This window comes from Danio rerio, chromosome 20 (assembly GCF_049306965.1).
Source record: "Danio rerio strain Tuebingen ecotype United States chromosome 20, GRCz12tu, whole genome shotgun sequence".
Taxonomy (NCBI): Eukaryota; Metazoa; Chordata; class Actinopteri; order Cypriniformes; family Danionidae; genus Danio; species Danio rerio.
The window spans coordinates 49087680-49105731 of record NC_133195.1 but is presented as its reverse complement, the minus strand read 5'-3'; the positions used below and the strand labels follow the sequence as shown (position 1 = coordinate 49105731).

The 18052-nt window shown below is 36.8% G+C and overlaps 2 protein-coding genes across 4 annotated transcripts in view; one reads left to right on the top strand and one right to left on the bottom strand.

Annotated features, from left to right (window-relative positions):
* Positions 1–8311, top strand: part of trmt6 (tRNA methyltransferase 6 non-catalytic subunit) — a 19362-nt gene extending 11051 nt beyond the window's left edge. Inside the window, exons 10-12 of one of the 2 annotated variants that reach the window (XR_012395624.1) lie at positions 231–317; positions 5166–5675; positions 5833–7975. Coding sequence is in view for 1 of the 2 variants with exons in the window: in NM_001037392.2 (NP_001032469.2) it covers positions 231–317; positions 5166–5345 (267 nt within the window). In the remaining variant the exon portion in view is untranslated. 2 annotated transcript variants of the gene reach the window in all.
* Positions 7770–18052, bottom strand: chgb (chromogranin B). 2 transcript variants are annotated; one of them, XM_005160873.6, is made up of 5 exons: positions 17808–18052; positions 17556–17602; positions 17374–17467; positions 12406–14192; positions 7770–8479 (listed from the first exon to the last, which is right to left on the bottom strand). In XM_005160873.6, the coding sequence occupies exons 1-5, from the start codon at positions 17851–17853 to the stop codon at positions 8420–8422; spliced, it is 2034 nt and encodes a 677-aa protein (XP_005160930.2). In that variant the 5' UTR covers positions 17854–18052; the 3' UTR covers positions 7770–8419.

The window sequence follows — 18052 nt, the reverse complement described above, 5'->3', positions numbered from 1 at the left end:
TGCATACAAAACTAAACAGAATATTTCTTTCTATGATTATTGAATATGAGTATTCACATATAGATATAGCAGAATATTATGGCTGACATAGAGTTTGAGAGTAACTGTCCCACTCCAAAAATAGCAAATAAGGGTGTTCTGTAACTTTAAGGAGATTTGCATATTCACTTGAGTCAGGCTTTAAAAACTGCTTCTTTAAATGTTTACTATTTTAATTTGTATGGATGCAGCCGCTGATCGAGTGCTACAATAAGCTCCGGGAACAAGGAGGAGTAATCAATCTCAGATTAACTGATTCCTGGCTCAGGCATTATCAGGTAAGTAGTCACTGTGTACTTGTTTTTTTTGTTGTTTTAAGTTGCTTTAGACTTTAGTTCAGAGCTCTGCCATGCAAAGCTTATATAGAAAGTTTTATTTACTGTATAACGCAGAATATCATCATTTTCGATGAATAAATCTAAAGTAGAGCCTTGGACCTAAACCAGGGGTCTCAAACTCTGGCGTGGAGTCATTTTTGTGACTGACATCTCATAGGAGAGCCGTTTTAAAATTCAAGCACAAGAAAAAAGTGGAAATCTGACATAATTGATGCATCTTAGGACAACAGACATGAGATTTATATTTCAAGCAATACCTGTCACCAGTGATAATGCAAAATTCAATTCATCTTTATTTTTATAGCACTTTTACAATGGAGATTGTGTCAAAGCAGCTTCACATAGAAGATCATAGTGAATTGAAACCGTGTCAGTTCAGTTTTCAGAGTTTAAGTTCTAGTTTAGATTAGCTCAGTTCAGTGTGTTTTAATATTCACTGCTGGGAGTCCAAAAACTAAAGAGTAATCCATCGATACACAGCTCTACAAGTCCCAAACTATGCAAGCCAAGCCAGAAAAACTTCACCAATGGACGAAAGTGAAGGAAAAAAACCTCGGGAGAAACCTGGTTTAGTTAACATGACCATTTCTCATATGACAAATGTCTTACGGAGAGCTGCAGTCTATGCGCCAGAGGCTGGAGAACGCAGGAAGACAACGATACTCGGCAGTCCCTGAAGGAATCAGTCTCATGCTTTCCACTCCTCCATGACCACCACTGCAGCTGCTACTGCCTGGTCCCGAAATGTGAAAACCTTGGGATCATTTCTTCACTGGTCTTGGATCACTTCATTGGCACTGCATAATCTATGAGGACCTTGTGATGAGTTAGTTTAGGTGGAAATAGAGAATAAGAAAATAATTAGCGTAGCTGCTGTTCATAGGGTTTATAAACGAGATGCAGAAACCTGCGTGGAGCACATTCATGTATCATACCGCTATGTGATGCACGGAGTGTATGCTTTGCTAAAAAGATAGGTCTTTAATCTAGTTTTGAACTGCGAGAGTGTGTCTGAGCCTCGGATATTATCAGGAAGACTTTTCCAGAGTTTAGGAGCCATAAATGAGAAGGCTCGACCTCCTTTACTCGACTTTGCTATTCTAGGTACTACCAGAAGCTGAGTTTTGAGATCTTAAAAAGTGGGTTGGATTGTTGTGAGACAGAAGGTTGGTTAGATAAACAGGAGCTAGATTATTTGAAGCTTTATAGGTAAGAAGCAATATTTTAAATTCAATACGAAACTAAACAGGCAGCCAGTGTCAGGAGGATAAAATTGGGGTGATATGATCATTTCTTTGACCTGGTAAGAACTCTGGCAGCTGCATTTTGTACTAGCTGAAGTTTGTTAATAGCGGATGCTGGGCAGCCAGCAAACAGAGCATTACAGTAGTCCAGCCTAGAAGTCATAGATGCAGAAAAGCTAGTTCATGCTTTTGAGATGGATAGTATACTTCCTAACTTGGCAATGCTTCTCAGATGATCAAATCAGCATGCCTATCGTGTCACACATGAGCTGCTGAAATATATCTGTAGTTGTGTTTATGGCCGGGCGTTAGACACACACTCTGTCATTCTTAAGCAGAGTATATGCAGTCAAAACTCTAGCTTTTTGTTTCTTGTTGTACACATTGAAGGGGGAGTTTAAATTGCTATGAAAATACTACAAATAACAGATATAATTATTATTCTGTCCCAACCAATTGTATTGTCCTAATAGCATAAGAACTGCAGAAAGCAGATTGGGTAACTTAAGTGACTTTACTGCCAATTGTTCTTTCTTAATATCTTTCTTTTTTTTTTTTTTTTTCTTGTAAAACTACAACAAAGATGGGAAAAGTATGTTCATATTCACATTTACTTTAACATGTTCAATTCAACCAACAGTACTATTTACTAATGTACATAGTTTTTAAGCATATCTTAATGAACATATGAGAAAAATCGAATAAATGAGACCATTTAAAGAGAATATTTGCAAAATAATCATATTTGTTACACCACCAGCATAACGTGTAAGCCATGAAGAAGTGTTCGTACAACAAAATACAAGTGGAATAAAACTGATGATAATCAAATGACGCTTGAATATTTCCAAAAATAGAGCTTTAGTAAAAATAGAGCACTTATGGACATATATTTTAACGTTTAAATCAGCCACAGAATTAAAACACGTGTGGTACTCTTGACTGTACACTGAGAGAAAATGAAAGTAAAACTAATCTTAATGCAGTACTTTAAATGTCCACTAGGTGACTGGTCAAAACCACAAGTGGCTGGAAGCAACTGCACAACAATGAAAGAAGTTCAAAAATATATGTTTTGGCAGGCCGAATCTATTTTTTTGACGTCAGTTGCAGGCCGGAGGGAGAAGGAGGGGCCGGCAGTTTGAGACTCCTGATGTACAGCGTTTACATTTGATTATTCAATAATAGGGGCAGGACAAAATAGCGAGATGCATGAGCCTTGAAATTTCGCTTTTCATAATGGCGGATCGAACATATCAATGTTAGAATTCTAAGAAATATATGTGCTGTTAATAAAAGAAATGCATTTTATAACTTTTTGATGCATTTTCCTTCATTTACAAATATCATGATATATTGTGGATGTTTTTCTTTTAATATGTTGCTGATAATGTGATCTATCATTCTCGGGGGCAAAGTATCATGAAAATATTGTAAAAAATCTATTAAATGAGACCATGTGAAAGGAATATTATTCAACATTTCTACAATTGTATATATTTAAAAAAAATGCAGTCTTGTTGAGCAGAAGTTGTTCTTTTAAACATTAGATAAATTAGTTAACCCTGGAAAGAGTTGATGATAATAATGCAGTAGTCGAAGTTGTGTAACTATAAACTGTTTAATCAAATAAGTTTCATCATTTCAGTTAATTTAAGAAGGTTTTTTATTACTAAAGTTTAATGTAAATATGTATTTAGAGTCCTGAGAAAATAAAATATTAAGTGAAATCCAGAATAATTAAAATGCAAAAATGAATTTGGGCAAAAATTATTTCATAGGGCCCTTGATGTTCACATTAATCAGTTTCTGAATTTGCATCTTTAATTAGATATTTGAACATTTGCTCAAGAGTTTGGTTTTATTTAATTCATCAAAAGCCACAGCAACCATTTTAACACATTTTACAAGCAATTTCTAATTCATTTGAACTCTCTATTATATCTCCTGAAAGACTATATGAACATTTCCACATAAATATTAAATAACACCACAGTTTGCATGTTAATGATTTTTTATTTCCATTTTTTTTTGAGCACCAAACTTAACTAATGAAGTAATGATGCTAAAAAATACTTTAAAATTGAAAAATGTATCACAGGAATAAATTGCAAATAAAAAATGATTTTGAAATATATTTACAGTACAAGTATTACTGTGTTCAGCATTTTATATATTTAAGTAAAAGCAGGCTGTGAAATGTTTTATAAATAGTTATTGTACTGTCCTCCCTTCCTCATTTGTCTCTCAGAAGTTTAACAGCAAGTTAAACTCCAACCATTATAAGTGCAGAAGTGCAAGCTTTCTATCATTCAGCTTTTATTGCTGCTCAGATGAACTATACAAAGGATCAAGGTGAAAATAAAAAGGAAAAAGATTACAATTCTTAGTAATAACTAAAACACATAAAATACACAAATTATAATACACCGTGAGAATGGTGTTGATTTGACACACATTCGTATTTTTGCTTTAGATTTCTGTGTATTCTATACATTTGTGACTAGCATTAAAAGTCTTAAGGCACAAGCTATGCATACAAAAAACATCTGGTCTACTTTACACATTAATGTCAGAAATATACATATCATCCAAATTGAATGTAAACAAAACTTACAGCTATTATCAAACTATTTACAGCAAGAAAATGACGAGGATTACCCACATCTGGCAGTCACACACTTGCCATGCGCTCAACTGCTCACTTCCTGAACGTTTCATCATTTGCAGTTTCTTAAAGTGACCCCTACCGCAACAAATTCACTAAAGCACTTTTAAACAAGGCACAGAACAGTTATACTTTGTTTTAAGTTACAATTTGTGCTGTTAACAAGCCACTAGTTAAAATTTTAGCTCAATAAAACTACTAATTAGCTGCTTTCAAATAGTTAGCAAAATAGTACTTGGACTTAAGTATTATGTAGGACTAGGGATGTACAAACAGATCTTACTTTATAAATACTAATAAACAGAAAATATCTTAATAGTAAGCATGCAATAAGCCAACAGTTAATGGTAATTGCTACTTAAAGTCTGCTTGAAATTAAAAATTACAATGTTTATTTTGCTTGCTCACTTTGCTATTCTTAAAGTGAATAATTCATCTGTGCAAGTCAATCCACTGACAAAAATGTTTGTTTTAGTAATCTTCAATTAAAGTTAAACCATTTCCTTACACATTGAGAGCGGCTTTATTTCTGTTGACGTCAACTTGAGGGCTTACATAGCAACTGCATATCAATACCTTTGATGCACAAAAGAAAGCCCCGCCCCCTACTCAATATTCCATTTCAGTTAGAAGTACATCACAATACTGAAATAAGTCTCAGCAACTTCCAGTTCACACAAACTTTGAACTAAACCCAAATGGATTAGTTCAGGTTCTGCATAAATTGGCACTTGTATGGTTGTTTATGAAGCTTTTGTTGCATTTCTAGCTAATCTACATTGCAATATAATTTCTATTATATTAGATGACTCATATTGTGTAATAATGTTTCTGTCACGCCCACCCACACTCGATACTTGTGTGTTTGTGTTCCAGGTGCTGCCCAACCGGACTCATCCAGTGCTGCTGATGAGCGGAGGTGGAGGATATCTGCTGTCCGGAACCACAGTCGACGCAGGCACTGCCAAAACCAAAAATCCACACAAATCAGAAGAGCCCGACGCCAAGAGGCTGAAACTGGAGGAGAAGGCTTCATCATGTGACAGCTCCGTCTAGTTCACTTTAACTTATTTAAGGGAGAACCTAACTAAATCAGCGTAGACTCGCACGTTTAGCCAGTGCTTTATTCTCTGTATGAGTTGCACGACTTTATTATTTAAAGTCTGTTATGTACTGTGTTATTCCTTTTTTATTTGAAAATTTGCATTTCAGGATCTACAGAAATCCTCCTTATTTATTTTTATCTTGATTATATGTGGAGGAAGGAGAAGTGTTCATCAGTATCCTCTGCACTTGGCTAATTTCCCAATTTTGCTTGCATAAAAAAGTCAATGCACCAGTAAACCCTCTCATACAAAAGCCTATTAGTCAGTGTTTCTCAACCATGTTCCTGGAGGACCACCAGCTATGCACATTTTCCATGTCTCCTTAACCAAACACACCTGATTCAGATCTTCAGCTCGTTCGCAAAAGCTGAAAGATCTGCAATGGGTGTGACAGACAAAGGAGACATCCACAACATGCATTGTTGGTGGTCCTCCAGGAGCGTGGTTGAGAAACACTGTCCCAAGTACCATCTGAAATGCTCTGCATTGTTTGGTAAGACTTTATAATAAGGTTTTTTAGTTAAAGTATTTATTAACATGAACAAACAATGAACAATACATTGATAACAGTGTTTATTATGTTTGTTAATGTTAATGAAAACAAACAAAGTAATTCATTGTTAATGATAACTCAGTGCATTAGCCAGTGTTAACAAGCATGAATTTGTATTTTAATAATGCATTAGTTAATATTGAATTATGATTAGTAAATGCTGTACAAGTATTGTCCATTATTAGTTCATGTTAGTAAATAGATTAACTAATAATACATTATTGCAGGGGTGTCCAAACTTGGCCCTTAAGGGCCAGTGTCCTTCTGAGTGTAGCTTCAACACAGCTGCCAGGGTGTTTCTAGTACAGGGGTTTCCAAACTTTATCCTGGAGGGCCGGTGTCCTGGAAAGTGTAGTTCCAACCTCAGTCAGACACACTTGAACCTGCTAATCAAGCTTTTATTAAGAGAAACGGGTTTGTTAAAGCAAGTCTGAGCTAAAATCTGTTTAGATAATATGTGGAGGAAGGAAAAATTGTTCATCAGTATCCTCTGCACTTGGCTAATATCCTAATTTGCTTCCATAAAGTCAATGCACCAGTAAACCCTCTCATACGAAAGCCTATAAGTCAGTGTTTCTCAACCACGTTCCAGGAGCACCACCAGCTATGCATATTTTCCATGTCTCCTTAACCAAACACAACTAAATCAGATCTTAAGCTTGTTATCAAAGGCTGTCAGATCTGCAATGGGAGTACCATCTAAAATGCTCTGCATTGTTTGGTAACACTTTACAGTAAGGTTTTATTATAGTTAATGCATTTATTAACATGAACAAACAATGAACAATACATTCATAACAGTGTTTATTATGTTTGTTAATGTTAATTAAAAAGTCATTCATTGTTAATGATAACTCAGTGCATTAGCCAATGTTAACAAGCATGAATCTTTATTTTAATAATGCATTAGTTAATATTGAATTATGTTTAGTAAATGCTGTACTAGTATCGTCCATTATAAGTTCATGTTAGTAAACACATTAACTAATGAAAACCTAGTGTCATTCTGAGTGTAGCTCCAACTTTCTTAAACACCTGCCAGGACGTTTCTACGCTCTTAGAAATAAAGGTACAGGAGCTGTCACTGGGGCCGTACCTTTTTAAAATATACATATTTGCACCTATTGAGTCTATAGTAGTACATCAAGGTACATATTAGTACAAAAATACACCTTTGAGGTACCAATTTGGACTCTTCAGCTTCAAATATGTACCTTTTGAAAAGGTACTGCCACAGTGCAGCTCTCGCACCTTTATTTTTGAGAGTGTAGTACAGAGGTGTACAAACGTGGTCCTGGAGGGCCGGTGTCCCAATCAGGGTACTCCAAAATAAACCTGATTTAACATCCACAAACTGGGACTTTTGTAGGATTGAAGCGTCCTCGTTTATAGTCATACTGACACTACGCAGCTGTAGTAACCGCAATCAGACACACACCTAAACCAGCCAATCAAGCTCTTACTAAGCTTTCTAGAAACATTCTTGCAGGTGTGTTGAAACAAGTTGGAGCTAAAATCTGCAGGACACTAGACCTCCAGGACACCCTTGTTCTAGTATATTTAGTAAGGGTTTGATTAGAATTGGAACTAAACTCTTCAGGACACCGGCTCAGTCTGAACACCACTAGCTTATTGTAAAGTGTGAGCTTTTTTTTTCTTAGCATCCTTCATGTGAATCCTTTTCATTGCCTTTAAATTGAAATGAAGATAAAGTTGGGAGGATGAGAAAAGGGTTTTGTATCTGAACATTTCATATGGTTTTAGTAATGCTTAAAATGGCTTCCAGCATCAAAACTCAAATGATATCCACATTCATCAGAGTTTGGTCCCATAATTACACCTTTTATTAAATGCAAACAATAAGCAATGCAGGGATGTGTATTATAATTGACAACCATTTTTTTTAAACACATACTACATCATTCACTGCTGTACAGTAGCATGCTCTTAAACACGGTCAAAAGTACATGGGCATTTTGTTTTCTTGGTTATTTTTAGATGTTAATAAAGAGAGAATATTCACATGATGTAGCTAGTTTTGCTTTTTATAAACTGTTAGGTAGCACTTTAGGTCTCACTTCATGCTATTAACTACTAGCTTATTACCTGCCTATTATTAAGATATTAACTGTTCATTATAAAGTTTGATCTTATTCTGCATCCCTAATCCTACCCATAACCTAAACCCCACTTTTAACTTACTAACTATTAATAAGGAGCTAATTAGTAGTTATGTAAGCTAGTAGAGTTACTTGATGGTTTGTTATTACCGTGAATGGTGAGCTAAACTAAAGCATACCGACTTATTCTTGTTTCTCTGGCTTTCACATTAAACATTAAACTTGACTTGCAGGAATAACCAATGTCTAAAGCGATTGTAATCAGATACGACATATAATAATGCATTCATTTAAAGCGGATCACACACAGGCAACACAGAGAGATGACATCTCGGCTGGTTTTCTGAATGGTTAAGTTGTTTCTGTCATCTGTTGATCCACAGAGGCCAGCTCCTCAAGTTCTTTTAACTGCTGACACAAAAAGCACAGGGATTAATAGTCGGGATTCTTCAAAAACAATGTCTGAAAGGGGTAGTTCACCCCCAAATTGATTGAAAGTCATTTATTCTCCCTCATGTGCAATGGTCTCAAACTCAATTCCTGAAGATCCACAGCTCTGCACAGTTAAGCTCCAGCCAGCTCCAACTCTCACCTGCTTAATGGTCTCAAGTTGTCTTGATTAGTTGGATCGGGTACGTAAAGTTAAAGCAAAACGCGTTGATTATAGTTTTAATCACCATTTAGGATGGATATATCAATTAGGATGCTGAAATTGACTGCCATAGTATTTTTTTTCATACAGCTTTCATCAAGATATCTGTTGTGTCTAAATGGGGAAAAGCTCATAAAGCTTTGAAAGCACTTGAGCGTGAGTAAAGGCTGAGTACATTTTCATTTTAGGGTGAACTATCCCTTTAATCCCCCACCCCCACCCCCTAAAAAACTCTGAATGAAAGGAAATGTGTAGATCTAGTAAATTAAATCTCATATTTCCACAAACCCCGTTGGAATGTTACAGGAAAGTACCTTTCAGTTACACAATATCCATCATGATGCTCTTGGTATCCTGTAGAGTCCCCCTATCACTCTTCGCCCTTCAGCAATTGCCGTATTCGTGAATAGTTTGCGGGCGGATTGAATAACTCAGATGTCCTTGTAAAAGGAGAACATTGCTGGGAGGCAGTTGCCACTTTTTTTTTTCTTTTTTTTTTAATGCACATGTACTAAAGAACCACAATTAGAGTATACCGAGGTACTCTCATAGTCTATCAAATGATTCATGTTGAAGTCCAGTAAGAAGATAATTCAAGTGGAAAATTTCAAGCTCCATAAAGCAAGTTTGATTGCATTGATGTCATACTTTGCTTGTAATTCATCGGTCCAGACCGGTTGGCTTAGGCAGTGCATGGCTGTTTTTTGGATATAAGGGGTCCATTTGTTATACATCATTGGTGTCACCTAGTCCGCTTAAGAAATTGCACATTATGGTCTCCTGTCATTGACCTCTAGGACTTGGTGTGTCTTGGAACAAGCTGATGAGTTGAATTATTGAAAAGTTCAGTGCATAAAACTTGTATCTTAAAGAGACAGTTCATCCACCAAAAAATAAAGAAATTCTATCATTTACTCACCCAGCCTATCTGATTTTCTTCTGTTGAACGCAGAAGAATTTATTTTGAAGAATGCTGATTGATGGCACCCATTGAATTCCATATTATTTTTTCTCTTTACCATGAAAGTCAATGGATATTTACCAAAATATCTTCTCTTGTGTTCAACATAAGAAGCTTAAAGATTTTAAAACACACAAGGGTGCATACATTTGTTGGTATAGTGAAATTCCCTTTAAGACAAGTGACTTTACTTGGCGGCCATCTTTGAAACAGCTCCCGGACAGTATGCTCGGGTATTCTGTCTGAATGAGGAAACCTCAAATTCTCAAAAACTGCTTGCCCAGCTTGCATTTGAATTTCATATTAGAAATCATCAATAAAATTAAACAACTTTCCCTTTAGTGTCTTTTCTAAACTTCCAAATCACACAAAATCTGCAGAAACTCATGCCTGGTCTGAGCCTCTGCCCTAGAGTATCATCAGTCTATAACGTTTGATGATTGGCTCCCGTACTAGAAGGCAGGCTTTATTCGCCATACTGACCGTTACACTTTTCCCCAATTAAAAAGATGTAAGTGACGTGTTTTCTATAGTCTTTGATATATGTCCCAATTTTAGAAAAACTATTTTTAGACCTCAGGTTTTAATGTCATCTTTAAGATTCAAATTTAAATTTATATAATCTTTAATGAAATTTAGCTGTTTTTATTGCTTTAAAATTAAACAATTAACATTGTTTTTTGTTTAATTTTTGTATTTAATTTTTAACCACTTTAATCTGTGCAAAAAACCTCAATGTCTCTTCTTTAAAGCAATGTTAAAAAGTCCAATGCTCCAGAATTATATTGATTTGTATTTGGATCTTTGCAGGCCTACACTCGAAAATGGGTGTGACAGTTAAAACTTTAAAAGTGCTTCCTAAAATAACAGTGTTCAGAACCATCGGCCTAAAGTTGGGTGTAGATGGTGCGTTTTTTGGCTGTCTTGATTTTTTTGGTAACACTTTAAAATAATAGTCCATTAGTTAATGTCTTTACTAACATAAACCGTAATACATTTATTATGTCTTTGGTAACGCTAGTTGTGATTACTTAAATTAAATAACATTAGTTCTTGTTAAAGGACAGTGCTTTAACTAATGTGAACAAGCATGAATTTGGATGTCAATAATGCTGGAAATCCTGGAAAATGCTTGATTTTTTTATATACTGTTTTCAAGGTTAGAAAAGTGCTTGGATTTTGGACAAAGTGCTTGAATTTGAAATTGCAGGGCTCAAAATTACGACCGTTTTGGTCTCGTATGCGCCCAAAATTGTATCAATGCGAGCTCAAAATATAGCTGTGAGTGCATAAAATTGTTGCTGTGCAACCAGTTTTCACTGCAAAATGTTCACCACATGTGCAGAATTAGGAGACGCCGAATGCATCTTTGAGCTAAAACTCCCAAACGCAGCACTCAGGAGTGGTTTAAAACAGTTGTCATGTCTACTTGGGTAAAGTCTAGATAGGGTACACGGCCGGCCGGAAGAGAGAGATGCACATCAATATAGCAGCATTTTTCATAATTCATATTTTTACAGTACTGTGATGGTTGGGTTTAGGGTTGGGGTAGGAGTAGGTGATTAAAAAATACAATTTAAAAGGTAATTTAATAGATAGCATAAATAATACTCTGTATAACTACTGTAAGCTCATTTTTTGAGATGTTAACTTTTGGTAGAAACTTAAGACCAAACTTATAAAGATACTTCATACAGGAACTGAACTTTTTTTTTAAGAACCCTGAATAATGCATTAGTAAATGTTAAACTATGATTTAATGTTTTACAAGATTATTCATACTTGGTTAATGTTAGTAAATACATTAAGTCATGGAATATTATTCTAAAGTGTTATCAGTTTTTTTCGGTTGCATGGAAATTGGTGATGTTTTTATGATCATGTCTCGTATCCTGAGAAATACATCCAAGCCAACTAAGCAGCTCACAAGCTCCCCATCAATATACATTTTTAAATCAACTGGTGTGATTTGTGCATGAACACACCATCTTCTGATCATCAGAGCTCGCACTGTTTATGTAATAGTTATAGGTTCAAATTTAGCAACACCCAAAGTGAGTAAAACACTTACAGCTCTCATGAAGTGCTTTGAAATGTGCATTTGTTTATTCCATGTTCGATGTAATCTTAACCGAAAAATGAAGAAAGGGCAACATATAGTGTAGCTCCTCCCCTTTAAAAAAAAACAGCCAATAGAGTTTTGTTTGATCACTGCTCTGCCAGTGAGAGTGGTGGAGCTCAAGCGCATCAAATGGAACGCAAATGAGAAGAAGCTGTTAGGGGGCGGGGCATGTCAGATACTAGAGAGCATTTGATTGGTCAGTATTTGATGATGAACGGAAGTATGAGATGACTAATTAAAACTTGATTTATTTAGGCTGAAGGGACAAACTACAAGCTTTACAAGCTTTCTCAGTCCTGGAGGGCCGGTGTCCTGCATAGTTTAGCTCCAACTCTAATCAAACACACCTGCTTATAGATAGTGATCTTGAAGACACGGATTGACATGTTCAGGTGTTTTTGATTAGAGTTGAAGCTGATCCATGCAGGACCCTGGCCCTCCAGGACCGAGTTTGCCCACCCCTGTTCTAAACACTAATTTTGTTAGCGTTTTAGAGCACACTAGCTTATAGATATCCTAAAAACTAACTATACTGATTTACCTTATTTTAATCTCATGGGACTTTGAACCTCTTGTAAAGGATAATGTCAAGCATACTGTACCTCCTGTTGCGGGGCGCTGATTTCCTCCTCCGGTGATTCCTCTTGTGAAATCAGGCCTCTTTTGTATCTGAGAGTCTTGGCGAGCTCCTCTAGAGTGTGGTACGGCTGCTGATCCATACTTTCACCTGCCTTCTGGCTTCTTTTGTACCAGGCTGGTCGGTAGTAACCTCTGTCAATCCATGGAGAGCGTTTCTCATAGACGTCACCTTTGTTGAGTAGACGCTCCTCTAACTCCTTCTTTTTGTTTGTTAGGTATCTCAGCGCAGCTTCTGCTGAACTCAGTTGTCCTTTGTTGAGCTCCTCTTCGGCCTCCTGGCTGGCTTCACTTTCATCCTCGAGCTCTATGGAGTCGCCACGCTTGTTGCGATAATGTTTTTTGTGGTGATATCTGTGTGTGGGCTTCCAGTATCGCTTTGCAATATCCTCATCTTGCTCTTCAGACTCCTCAGGTTGGGCGTTCGCCAAATCCTCAGTTTGTTTGTAGTGACCTTGACTCCTTTTGCTTGGGAAGTCTTCCTGGCTTCTGTCATAGTCTGGCTCTTCGATGTCCCCATTCTCGCTGCGCTTATGGTGCTTTTTCTTGTGATGGTATCTGTGTGTTGGCTTCCAGTTCCTCTTCTCTATCTCCTCACTTTCTTCGTCCATCTCGTCTCCATCCCCGTAGGTCCTTTTGTTGTAGCTTGGGAAGTCTTCTTGACTTCTGTCATAGTCTGGATCTTCGATATCTCCATTCTCGCTGCGCTTGTGGTGCTTTTTCTTGTGATGATATCTGTGCGTTGGCTTCCAGATCCTCTTTTCTCTCTCCTCACTTTCTTCGTCCATTTCTTCTCCATTCATGTAGTTTCTTTTGTTGACGTAGCTCGGGAAGTCTTCTTGACTTCTATCGTAATCTGGTTCTTCGATGTCCCCATTCTCGCTGCGTTTGTGGTGCTTTTTCTTATGGTGGTATCTGTGGGTTGGCTTCCAGATCCTCTTCTCTATCCCCTCATCCTCTTCATCTCCGTCCCCGTAGGTTCTTTTGATCATGTAACTTGGGAAGGCTTCTTGACTTCTGTCATAGTCCAGGTCGTTGCGTTTTTCCCGGCTGGTTAGAAGATGACTTCTTTTATACTCGTAGAAAGGAAATTCCTCCTGGCTACGCTCCTCATCGGGATTGTCACGCTTGTAAATCATAGAGAAAAATCTTTTCTGAGGAAACTCCTCCTGGCTTCTGTCATCAGAATCTTCTCTTTTATGCATGTTGAATCTTTTATAGAAACTTGGGAACTCTTCTTGGCTTCGTTCATCATCCATTCCCTCACGCTTTTCTTTTAGTCTTCTCTTCATGAAACTCGGGAACTCTTCCTGACTTCGATCATCATCCATTCCCTCACGCTTTTCCTTTAGTCTTCTCTTCATGAAACTCGGGAACTCTTCCTGACTTCGATCATCATCCATTCCCTCACGCTTTTCCTTTAGTCTTCTCTTCATGAAACTCGGGAACTCTTCCTGGCTTCGTTCATCATCCATTCCCTCACGTTTACCCTTGATTCCTCTTTTCATGAAGCTTGGGAATTCTTCCTGACTTCGTTCGTCGTCCATTTCCTCACGTCTGTCTTTGGTTCTTTTAACGAAGCTTGGAAACTCTTCTTGGCTCCGTTCATCACCCAACTCCTCCCGTTTGTCAGCAGCCTTGTGGAGATGGTCAATGAGTTCCTCATCTTTGACTTTAGACTCTTCTCTTGGTTTTTTCAGCTCCTCTTGAGTTGGTTCTTTAGTATTTTTCACATCTTTGGAATGATCAGATCCTAAATTGAGGTAGAAATATATATATATTTTTTTAAAGTTACTTGTAACCAGTGGTGTAAAACAACAAATTGCAAATGAATAAAGTAATTAAGTAATTTTTAATCAGGAATTGTAGATTACTAAATAGTTTTAAAAATGTGTACTTTAACTTGAGTATGATTTTAGTGCTGTGTCAGTACTTTTACTGCACTATTTTCTTTCTGCCTGGAGTCAGTACTTTTTTTTTCTTGTCTAGAAAGATTGGTTAAGGAGAATAATCAGTCCTGTGATTTCTGTCCTATCAAATCATAAAAGGATAAATTGCAAAATAATGGAATTACTGTAACCCAATATTTTTAATCAGGAATTGTACTTTATATTTTTAAAAATATGTCATTACACTAAACATGATTAAGACAACCCAATATCTTTTTAATTCCCCTTAGCTGGCAAACAGGGCGTGGCACAAAGTGGAATGCTTAATTTACAATGAGAAAGATAAGAAACAAGAATATTTATTCACCCAAAGTATATTTACAAATGTGTACAATAAATGCAAACTAAACAAATTTGCAAGTAGAAACAAACCTTACAAAGGGAAGGAAATGAAGCAGTGCCAAATCAAAGATAATAGCAAATTAAACATGCTAACTAAACCCTGACCATGTCTAAATAACTAAAAGGAAAGCTGAAAATTGGGGAAAAAGTCTTAGGAAAAATAGTAAAAACATACTTAAGTATGTGTACTACTTTTGCATTTATTATACGCATTTGTAAATATACTTTGGGTGATTTAAATATTCTTATTTTTTTCTTATTGTAAATAAAGTGTACCACTTTTTGCCATGCCCCGTTACATATATATATTCTTGTTGGCTTAGTCCCTTTATTAATCCGGGGTGGCCACAGCGGAATGAACCGCCAACTAATCCAGCACATTTTTACGCAGCGGATGCCCTTCCAGCTGCAACCCATCTCTGGGAAACATCCACACACACATTCACACACACACACACACACACTACAGACAATTTAGCCTACCCAATTCACCTGTACTGCATGTCTTTGGACTGTGGGGGAAACCGGAGCACCCGGAGGAAACCCATGCGAACGCAGGGAGAACATGCAAATTCCACCAAGAAACACCAACTGAGCCAAGGATCGAACCAGCGATCTTCTTGCTGTGAGGCAACAGCACTACCTACTGCGCCACTGCGTCACCCATATATATATATATATATATATATATATATATATATATATATATATATATATATATATTTTTTTTTTTTTTTTTTTTTTTTTTTTACTTTATTTTTATACATTCAGTGACAGCAGCGATTATAGAAAAAAGAAAAAAAACGAAAGAGAAAAAAAGTAACCCTAGATGTAAATAAAAACAAACAAAAAAAACATTTTCTGTTTTAAAGGAGCTGGAAATACTATGTCCTGTTCAGATACACAGTAACAGGTGCCCATCTTTGTTAAAAAATATCCAGTTTTAATTGAAGTTGAGCCGTCATAAACTCCAATCCTATACATAGATTCAAGTCTGTCTATCCACTGTACTATTGTTGGAGAGTGTGGCTTCATCCAATTTATTGTTCTAGTCTTTCTTGCACTTAGTAAAAGTATATGTAGTATATATCTCTGGTTTTTATTATGAGTATCCTGAGGTATCCCTTCAAGCAAGAAAAACAGGGGAGTAAAAGGTAGATCTAACTGCATAATTTTCATAATCTTAATCTACCCCTTGCCAAAATGCAGGTATCTTCAGACAGTACATATTTTTAAAACTACTTAGTGTTGTACAATTCCTGATTAAAACTATTTGGTTACAGTAATTTGATTTAATTGCAATTTATTGTTTTACAATTTGATTGGACAGAAATCACAGCACTGATTATTCTCCTTAACCAATATTTGAAGAAAGCATACTTAAGTATGTTTTTAGTGCTGTATCAGTACTTACCACACTTTTATTTCAACATGCAGTCATTGTCATTCATTCATTCATTTTCTTTTTGGCTTAGTCCCTTTATTAATCTGGGCTCGCCACAGCGGAATGAACCGCCAACTTATCCAGCATGTTTTACGCAGCGAATGCTCTTCCAGCTGCAACCCATCACAGGGAAACAACCATACACACTCATACACTACGGGCAATTTAGCCTACCCAATTCACCTGTACAGCATGTCTTTAGACTTGTGGGGAAACCGGAGGAATCCCACGGGAATGCAGGGAAAAGATGCAAACTCCACACAGAAATGCCAACTGACCCAGCCGAGGCTCGAACCAGCAACCTTGTTGCTGTAAGGCGACAGCACTACCTACTGCGCCACTGCATCGCCCCAACCTGCAATCACTATTTTTTTTTGGTCTACGAAGATTGGTCAAGTAGAATAATCAGAATACTTGCAAAGACCGAGAGAATCCTGAGATGATGGAGATGACCCATTCCTGCTGTATGTACGAGTAAAATCGACAAATGCCCTTAAACAACAACTAAATGAACTACAGAATGCTACGTTTTCAAATACATGCACAATTTGCATAACACTCACTACTTGCTATTCTTGACTACTTTAAGAAGTGCTACTTTTTACTCAGACTATCAGATAATTTGACTACTTGCACTTTGTTTTTGGAAGTTAATGGTACATTTACTTGAGTATGATCTTTCAGTACTCTTTGCTTGTAACTCATTTTCATTTCGGTGTGTATGCATTGCTTGAATACATCCAATTATTAGTTTGCAGACTTAGAATGAAACCACTGACCCATAACCGTCTCATCCAGCAAGCCCGATGTGCTGAGGTTAGAAATGATGGTGATATAGTGTGACCACTCTCGCGCTACATGTCCAAATGATATTTCACTACACATTTAAATGCAAACACTGTTATGCTGGAATTACTCTGAGATGTCTACACTGAAAAAAATATTCATTAGATTTAACATCTTGTTTTTTTAAATAGCTGGTTGCAAATAATTCACATGGGCTGAATTTAAGCTAATTAAGTTGAACATTACTACATTTAAATTGTTTAAATTCAGTCCATATGAATTGTTTACAACTAATTACCTAACAAAAATGTAGTAAATCCAATTAAATATTATTTTGATTGTGCATATTTGATCACCCACTAATAAATCATAATATTCTCCAACCTCAAAAACACACTGAGAGCAACACATACCTTGTGAGAGGATGTTTCTGCATTCTGGATGCAGCGGAGTATCATCGGTCTTATACAGCTCCTTCGAAAGGATCTCAACTAAACACTTGGTAAGCTGAAAAGAAGTAATGTACTTTTACTAAAACGAATGGAAATTTTATTTCTTTGTTTTTTTTTCCATATAGACAGAAGAGACAGCATACCAGCCCCTCTCTTCGGCTGTCCTGCTCAACTGGTATGGACCCTCCATCTGACAGAGTAAAAGCGTGGTATTACAGTAATCGTTATATCAGTATCATCAATTAGCTCTCACTTATACAAAAACAATCTAAAGAAGAGATATCCGTCGGGATCTACTACTATAGTTCTGCAGTGAAAGTGTCGTGCTGCTGACCGTGGTGCTGAAATGTTTATCCAGTGATTCTCTATGTACAGTATCAGAGTATTTCACTTACCCGCAGCGAGGAAAACAAACACGCAGAGAAAAGCCGCAAACTTCATGATGCTCTCAGATGTTTTCTCCTGTCTTTGTTATCCGGATCAGATCTTTTGTCGTATTTTTTCTGGCTGGATGAGCAGGGAGAAGCTCGTCTGCGGCTCGAAGCGCGCGCTGCGTCTGTTTTGAGCGCGCGGGACACGCGGGTCTGCGCTCGTCAGTTCATGCGCTGCTTACGTCACGCCTAATGTGATTCCTAAATAG

Bases quoted from the DNA above. Each gene is read 5' to 3' on its own strand.
- chgb (XM_005160873.6), bottom strand. From the start codon at position 17,853: ATGAAGTTTGCGGCTTTTCTCTGCGTGTTTGTTTTCCTCGCTGCGG. The intron at 17,603-17,807 runs GTAAGTGAAATA...TTACTCTGTCAG, and splicing joins GTTTGTTTTCCTCGCTGCGG to ATGGAGGGTCCATACCAGTT. The intron at 17,468-17,555 runs GTATGCTGTCTC...ACTTCTTTTCAG, and splicing joins ACAGCCGAAGAGAGGGGCTG to CTTACCAAGTGTTTAGTTGA.